The sequence below is a fragment of the Blennius ocellaris genome, assembly GCF_963422515.1.
Source record: "Blennius ocellaris genome assembly, chromosome: 9".
Lineage (NCBI taxonomy): Eukaryota > Metazoa > Chordata > Actinopteri > Blenniiformes > Blenniidae > Blennius > Blennius ocellaris.
In genome coordinates, this window is record NC_137658.1 from 11,552,880 (window position 1) to 11,561,235 (window position 8,356).

At 42.6% G+C, this 8,356-nt stretch overlaps 2 protein-coding genes across 6 annotated transcripts; one reads left to right on the forward strand and one right to left on the reverse strand.

Annotated features, from left to right (window-relative positions):
- Window positions 1-1,322: 1,322 nt before the first annotated feature.
- On the forward strand, window positions 1,323-3,752 carry higd2a (HIG1 hypoxia inducible domain family, member 2A; the record flags this gene model as incomplete). Its single annotated transcript, XM_080501746.1, has 2 exons — window positions 1,323-1,524; window positions 2,803-3,752. The coding sequence occupies 2 exons, from the start codon at window positions 1,323-1,325 to the stop codon at window positions 2,967-2,969; spliced, it is 369 nt and encodes a 122-aa protein (XP_080357872.1). The 3' UTR covers window positions 2,970-3,752.
- Window positions 3,753-4,164: 412 nt separating this feature from the next.
- On the reverse strand, window positions 4,165-8,126 carry cltb (clathrin, light chain B). Of its 5 annotated transcripts, none has more exons than XM_080502005.1 (8): window positions 7,977-8,126; window positions 7,688-7,850; window positions 7,074-7,120; window positions 6,844-6,961; window positions 6,117-6,228; window positions 5,333-5,353; window positions 4,944-4,997; window positions 4,165-4,621 (listed from the first exon to the last, which is right to left on the reverse strand). In XM_080502005.1, exons 2-8 carry the CDS (start codon window positions 7,848-7,850, stop codon window positions 4,450-4,452), a joined length of 687 nt encoding a protein of 228 aa, XP_080358131.1. In that variant the 5' UTR covers window positions 7,977-8,126; the 3' UTR covers window positions 4,165-4,449. The 5 variants fall into 5 exon arrangements, with proteins under 5 accessions (XP_080358131.1, XP_080358130.1, XP_080358132.1 ...); XM_080502004.1 differs by having other exon boundaries at window positions 7,950-8,126; XM_080502006.1 differs by lacking the exon at window positions 5,333-5,353 and having other exon boundaries at window positions 7,688-8,126.
- Window positions 8,127-8,356: the final 230 nt, after the last annotated feature.

Here is an 8,356-nt window from a genome sequence, read left to right on the forward strand (position 1 = left end):
GATGTTATTAAAAATGGATCTGGTATCATTGCTTCACTGGAACTTAACATTTTATTACAAAAAGTAAGCTGATTAAAAAGAAAAAAGCTTATTTTGATGATTTTCACTCAAATTATAAAACAAATGTTACTCATCTGTTTTACCTGAACAACTAAGATTTAGTGTCATGGTCCGGTTCCCACCCCAGTGACTTTCTTCCTTTACAATCAATTTAAGTCCTTGAAAAAGTGACGGAGGGTTAATATAATTTCTGCTCTGGTGTTTTAATTGTGCTTTTTTACCAATTATAAGCCATCGACCTTCAAGAACAAGCATCCATGAGTTTCAACTGTTGACCGTGTAAAGAGTGCCGATCCATTTCAACCTTTGCCATCGGCAACACTGAAGAGAGAGGTCGATTCGTTTTTCAAGAGAAAAACTGTAGTTCATATCGCTGTAAACATTGAGCTATAGAACAGATATATAGCAATTGTTTAACAGTGCTATCCAACTGAATCTTGGGTAATTCCTGTATACACTGCATGTTAATAGTAGTTATTTGTATAATTCTGGAAATTGAGCTATCAAGTGTCGACCGTCAGCGGAGTCTAAAATGGTACAAGATGTAGGGCTTGTGATAGCAACTGACTAACTGGTCAATACTTTTGCCTCATAGCAAGAATGTCCCAGGTTTGTGCTTTAGGCTTGGGACGCCATTGGTTTGGAGGTTTCATCATGTTGTGTCCAGTTTCCTTCCACTGTTGAAAAACAAAACATGCAACTGATGGATTATTATTTATTTGCCTTTAACCCGGTCTATCCACAGTTAACACCTTAACTACTGATGGGGGTCAAGTGTCTTGCTCAGGGACCCACAGTGGTAAGTTATCTGCAGTGGGATCTGAACTTGTGGCCTGCTGGTAACGTTTGCCACAGTCTGCCCCAGATTAATGAATCTGGATAAAGTGGTGAACAATGATTGGTTTGTATTATATCTTTCTCACAATCTGTTAAAATAAATAAAATTTGTCATGAAACTGGGTGAGGAGCAATAGAAACCACAAGATTTATTAAGTGCGTAATGTAGGGGGGCAAAATTCAACCGGAAATGCAGTCGTCCAGTTCCTCTGGGGTGTTGCCAGGTTGGGCAGGATTCCGCCTAATTTCCCCCCCATTCCTGTGGATGTATGTGTTAATGTGACATCATTAATTAATTCTTTTTTGCATTTATTCCCCACGTAATAATTTTATCACGTCAACGTAAGAGGTTTGTATCCGGGTCGGGCTTTGGTTCGATTCCGTCGGACCTGGCAACCCCGTCTCCTCCGTTTCCCACAGTAAAGATGGCGGCGGAGGCGGCGACAGCAGCACCGGCGGTCGCGGAGCGAGCAGCCTCCCCGGCGGTACTGCCTGCGGTGTCCGCACCGTTTGACTTCTCACGGCCGCCGGTCATCGAGGGCTTCAGCCCTCCACCGAGGCTCAAGGAGGAGACGTTCAAGGAGAAATTCATGCGGAAAACTACGGAGAACCCCTTCGTCCCCATAGGTGAGTTATACAAGCGTGGAGCGCAGAGAAGTTACACAAGTGGAGAACGACGCGTCCTTTAACGCGGCAGGTCCGAACCAGAGGTGCACAGATGTTCAATAAAAGGCCGGGTTTTGGAGCATGTCAGCAAAAAAACAGAGCAGAAGTTAGTTTGCGTATTTGACTCTGTCACTGCGAAAACAACCCAGTCACGGTTGTCCTGACAGAAGACGCTAAAACCACAGCAGTCACCTTAAACTTAGTGCTGCTTTTGATATTGTTTATATTGATCAGTTTGCTTTAATCGTGCAGGATGACAACAAAAGTGTTTCCTCTAATATGTGTCCTAAAGTATATATTTTTCCACGTGGGAAACTTTCCCTGCAGCCCTTTATATTGAATGAAGGTCACATCATCCCTCACGACACGTTTATTATTACTATGGTACTTCTAAATACTAATGAATGTCTTGAATACTAGCCGAATGTCTAAATATTAATGCTACCTTAATCACGTTATTTTTTTTATTTTATTTTATGATTGCCAAGTCTTTACGGCTCTGAAACCCAACATGATTCATGCAGTCGAACTGTTTTGCTTTTAAGGGAAGGTATTTTTTATTTATTTGTTTATTTATTAATTTCTATTATATACTACATTATCCATCTCAGCTGATGCACTCTGGACAGGATAAATGCAGAGACAATCACACTCACACCTCCAGGCAGTTCTAGGGTCATAAATTAACCTCATCTATGTTTTTAACCGTGGGAGACAATGGAACACACAGGCAAGCAAAGTCCCCAAAAGCAGGATTCAAACCAGGGATTTTCCTACTGCAAGTGGAAAGTGTTCACCAGGACACCACAGCTGTGAGGCCCTGGATTGTCCTTAATCCACGAAACTTAATTCATTCCTCTTGTGGTACTTGGGAGTAAATCATTACTATTTCTTGAATAAAGTTGATCTGAAAATGGTTAAAATCAAACAAACAAAAAAAAGCCCCTCCAGTATTTGAGATAAGAGGCTATGCATTCAGCTTGTAACAATTTTGTCCATTCTGAATATAACACAGCTAATAATTCAATAAATAGTTAATTATTTTACAACCACTATTCAGTATTGCAGTATATTCAATGAATGAATATTACTACTACCCCATCCATTACACCTATTTATGAACACAAAACCTGCAACAACAAAAACAATTCCACACAACTATTTACTCCAATATTTGCAATATGTTATTGTAAATATGTTTAAAGTAATTGCATAACTTTGTGTGTGTGTGTTCGCCAGGTTGTTTAGGAACAGCAGGAGCGCTGCTTTACGGCCTCCGAGCCTTCCATCAAGGGAAAACCCGACAGTCCCAGCTCCTGATGAGGGGGCGGATCTTTGCTCAGGGCTTCACGGTGGTCGCCCTGGTGGTGGGCGTGCTGGGCACGGCCCTGAAACCCAAGCAGTGACGACACAAATCCACCAGACGGGATCCTGCTTTGGAAGTGAACTGAACAAACTGATATCGGTTATGTCGTTTCCAACATTATTCGCAGACACACGCCAGGGCCAACTTTATTTATTGTGAAACTGTGACCTCGCGGTGTGGAAACCGTTAAAGGAACCTCATCAGGAGAAGTGAGGCAAAATATAACGATTCCCTGCGTTTCTCCCAATAACCTGTATTATGCCTGAATGTGTCTTCTGATATAAAACGTAAATTGAGCCCGGTGTCTTGCGTGTATTTAAGAAAACATCACACAGCTTCGTTCAGGTGGTATCTACTCCTCACACTACCTTTATTCAAACAGGTTAAAAAAATTCAGATTAAATGTGAACACAGTTTCTATTATTTTTTTTTTCAATATATATTAACGGCTTGGGTGAGATTTATTGAAACAGAAGGGGGTTAAATCGGATGCCCTTTAGATGCGTTGGGAATGCAAATGCTTATTTTTTTGTGAAAACAGAAATATACAATGCGGTGAACACACAAGTTGTTGTTAGTGTTTGTCTTGTTAACATTCAGGACCATGTCACAGTGTTCACATGATTATCTGCAGGGTGTTTAAATGGCAAATATGTCAAACATTAAAGGACAAATTAATTGAGGTGATCATAAATCTACTTTTTTATTATTATTTTCCAGTTTCCCTTTTAACATTCACTTTTTCAATATTCATAATGTCCAAATAGGCAACATGTGAAACAATGTGCAGACATCACAATTAAAATAAACATGTTTTTTGTGACTTTTTGTACCCCCCCTTTTTTTTTTTAAATCTAAAATGCATTGGCGTGACGCACAAAAAAACAAAAACAGGAGTGAGACGAGACGGCAGCCACACAGTGAATTCTGGAAATTTTAGATGCGAGCAGAAAATCTTTGGTTTTGAGATTCTCAAATCGTGCCAAATTGAAGATTAAATTCATCTGGCTGACATGCGCTAAGAATTGGGAGTGAGATGAGAAAGGCCACAGGCTTGTGTGCATGTGAGAGCTACATTAAAATATGAAAAAAATCAAATTAAAAAAAGGGGATAAAATGCAACAAACAGAGCGTTTTTACACTGATGAGAGGCAGAAGTGGTTACAATCTAGTCTGTAACAGTAAATCAGGACGCGTTTGACCAAAATCCCAAAAAACTAAAACGTGTTGACAGAGGCATGCAGTCAAGTGAATCTAAGAATCATTTATAAGTTAAAGGGGAAAGGAAACTAATTTACAGTAACAATATTTCCTTAAGTATAGTAGTGATGAAACTGACCAGCTGTAACAGAGCAGCCCCTCGGGTTAATATTTTTAAATAGAATGATGAAGGCAGGAAGTGTTTAAAGGTTACAAACATACTGGCGGAGGGGGTTCTATTGAAAAGGGGAATACAAATCCTTCAAATGCAATGTGAGATTAAAAGGCAATGCTGCTGGAGCGTAGAAAACACTCTTCCTCTAGCGGACTAGAGGCGTCTGTTTGAGGGAGATGAGGACGGAACGCATTCGAGAGACGTCCTTCGCCTGCTTGTTGGTCTTTGGATTGAAGTCGCACAGGCGTGCTACTTTCTCCCATTCGGTTCCCGGGCTGTCGCCGTCGCTCTCCGCCAGGAAAGCCTCCTCAGACGCTCTGCCGGCAGAAAGAGGGGGATGAACGAGTTGTCGATTTTGAAAAAGAAGGAAGAAGAAAAAAAAAATGGCAAAGCCAGCCTGTGCTCAATCAGAGTTCAATCACACGGGCAGCATCTGAGCTTCATGCATTTCTTTACACTTATCACACTGTTACTTCTAAACACATTCCAACACTGGAATCAAGACACACAAGTATATATATATACATATATATCAAACTAGACCTCCATGAACAGGACGAGCACTTCCAGGGTTTTTTAAAGTCATGCATCAGGTGAAAAACAAGCGACATTCATGAAACATAGGAGCACTAAACCTACACAAAGCCTATAACATCAGAGTTGGGCTGTTTGTAGAAAGCCTTGTCAGCAATCCTTAGTGTCGCAGGCAAAGGCAGGGAAGAGAAAGAGAGAGAAGAGTTTTAGTGTCAAAAAGCAAGCAGGGAAAAGTTAGCCTCTCATTTCACAGCATCATGTCGGGCCCCGCTGAGACGCAGCTCCAATGAGGAGAGAAGTAAAAAAAAAAAAAGGTCTTTTTTTTTTTTTTGTGTACGACCAAAGAATTTGGTGGCCGCGCTGCCTGCATTCCTTCTACTCTGCGTTGCTTCCTGTTTTGCTTGAAAGGCGTTCAAACTGGACTGATGTCTCATTAGAGGATTACGTCTCAGCTCTTAAAACAAACAAGAGAAGCGACAGATGCAGAGTGATACCGTGCCAGACTTGGACAGAGTCTGTTGGAGAGCGTGAGAGAAGTCGTGGTGAGCTCGGGTCAGAGAAAGGAAAAGGTTGAGGTCATGTTTACAACACAGCCATCGACTGGAAATGATCGGGTTTTTTTTGTTGTTTCACAAAAGTTTCACGATCGGACGGAAATGTTTTTGACAACGGTCGGCAGAAAAGCAGTCGTTTGCTCGCCGGGCCACTAAATGGCGCTGTGTTTTCTCTAATACCTGCCCATTCATGCAGGGAGAGGGTAAGACGTAAATGTTCAAACTCTTTTCTTCATCATATGGTTCCACTTTGTTGGAGAAGAGCTGTTACATTTAACGAGCGATCAGACTTGTGTGTTTAGAACTCTGTCGTATCAAAGCTGTTCTCAAAAACTGCTCTTTTCAGAGACTTAAACGCCGGTGTTGTGTACGGTAAATAAAAGTTTACCGTTCTTCACTTGGCTATGATGTGTAAACAGGCCCTTAGACAGTAATTATCTTTATAGAAAGTGGGCTGATTTTAAAGTTATAATCATACATCACAATACATTATAACGACACTGAACAGTCTTTCAGGTGTGGTTTCATCTTTATATCTGTGTTTATGTGCCCACGACTGACCTGGCATTCAAAACAGAACTGAGAGAGACCGGTTGAATCTGTCTGCCCAAAAATGTCTCCCGAGTCTTTGAGATGAAGAATGTGGACTCAGTGCAGCGATCACTACATCTTCACTGGTCGTTACCTCGCTGTGTGGTGACAGGGGGGAATGTCAGAGCCTGACCTGTTGTTGGCCTTGTTCTTCTCCATCTGCTCACTCTGGTGTACGTGCCAGTCCTCCAGCTCCTTTTTGGCCTTCTCCCTCCACTCTGCCTCTGCCGCCTTGGAGGCAGAGTCTTGTTTTTTTTTGGGGGGGTGGGGGAAATGACAGAAAACAACACGTGAGAAGACAGTGAATGGAAAGTTAAAATGTCAACATGTTGACAGTGTACATACAACGACGATCGGTGTGGCAGTGTCTGTGTCTGTTGTGGAGAAGACCTGCTGCAGTCCTCAGAGAACATGTAGGTGTGGACAATTAATCATCTTCAGAATTAACTCAAATGTAGGCAAAGTGTCTCCATGCCTGCGATCCGCTCTGGTAGCAGAACGATGTAAAATGGACCAAATGATTTGGCAAATGCCGGTGTCCATATTAATAATTGGCTGAAATGTAACAGTCTATACAACAATGCTTATTTCAAAAACGTTTACGGCCATTTGTGAATCAATGACCTGAATGTAAGCAAATCATTAAAAAAAAATACAGTTTTTGATCAAACAGCAGACAAATAAAAAACAACAGCAAATAAAAATGTGATCAGATTACAGTATATATGGATATAAGACACAAGTAAAAGCCCAGTGTAAGGCGGATCTGTGAGTGATCCACGTAAGGCAATTATCACAGGTTAATGACAAAAAGGGGTAAGATGTCATGCTACAAGTCCGGTATGAAGCGATCTGCTCACCGAGTACTTCCAGACGCTCCTTCTGCTCCTCTCTCCATTTGCGTAAACTTTCTGGCTCTTGCCTCTGAATGTCCACCTGGGCGATGGCAGCATAGTTGTCTGTTGGACCATTAGACTCCTTCAGGGAATAAAAAACAACAACTGTTTAGATCAGCTAAACCTGAAACGTGACAAACCCATGACTTGCACAACAACACAAATATAAATAAAGTGTATTGAGCTGGACTCACGGGGAACATGTCTCCATTCACGGTGGCAGGCTCCTCTTCAAACCCGTCTAACATCATGATTGGAGACAGAGAGGCACAGTTTGTGAATGTTTGCAGTGATTTACTGAAGCTTTTGGGTGAGATCCCTGCCTGTCCTTGCCAGGTGAGTCTCCCTGTGCCGGAAGAGCCCAGAAATGCAGCAGCACCTGTTTGGTCGCTCTGATTTTCAGGAAGCTGCTGTACTTTACCTTAGTTACTAGTTTATGGCAATGTGTCTGCTCGAGTTTAACCACCGTTAGTGGATGATGAGTATAACTTAAAAAAAAATAAATAAATATAGGTTTACATGTGGGGAATACCAACATTATTAAACAGTATTAACGTGACGTACGTAAGCAAACGAAGCACGTCCTGCTATAGCTAACAGGCTAACATCATTCAGGGTCATTATTAAAGATAAATACCATCTAAAGCGGACTCACTAAACCAGCCAACCTCGTAAGGCATTCGTGCTGGCTTTAAATATGTAGTAAGAGGGTTGTGTTGACTGACTGCCTCCTGTGAGGTGTAACTGTACGCGTTAGCTGGTGAGCTAGCCGTTAGCCTGCTCGCCGCTGACATTAGCCGGAACTTGCCGTAGTTGGAGGTCTGCGGCTCGGACTGCGACGGCTCGTCCGACCCCTCCAGATCTCCGAAGCCGTCCCCGTCGTTCTCTATCCCCGCTATCTCGCTCTCCTGTTGAGCCAGGAAAGCCGCCGCCGGGTCCTCCTCCGCCGTGTGTGCTCCGTTGTCAGCCATCTTTCACAAAAACAAAAGTGTTCAAGTTTACCACCGGAGATCGGTCGGTTCCAGCTGGTTCAACCGTGAAATCCACAAGAACGAACAAAAAAACCCAACTCAAAACAAAACACAAACGTCCGCCACCTCTGCAAGCGGCTCTACGAACAAAGCTGGAGGTTTCACAAGAGCCAAGGTGGGTTTATCTCGACTGCAGGCACAACCGGTAAACGCCGGGTGATAGAAAGAATCGTGGTTTTAAGGCCTTCACCGATGATTCATGATTCCTACACTTGCTGCTCAGTGTCAGTGATGATGGAGCAGAGCAGCACCCCGAGGGTACCTTCACTTCCTAATGGACTCTGTCTCCATCTGCTGGATGTCTTGTGTCTCTACAACCTTGAAACCACAAGTGTCGTTTCATGCAAACCCAATCCCCTTCCTCCTCTACCGTCCATCTCCACGTCCTCCTTTCACATCCATGAATCCTCCCTAAGGTCTCCATCTACAACACCCTATATCTAATA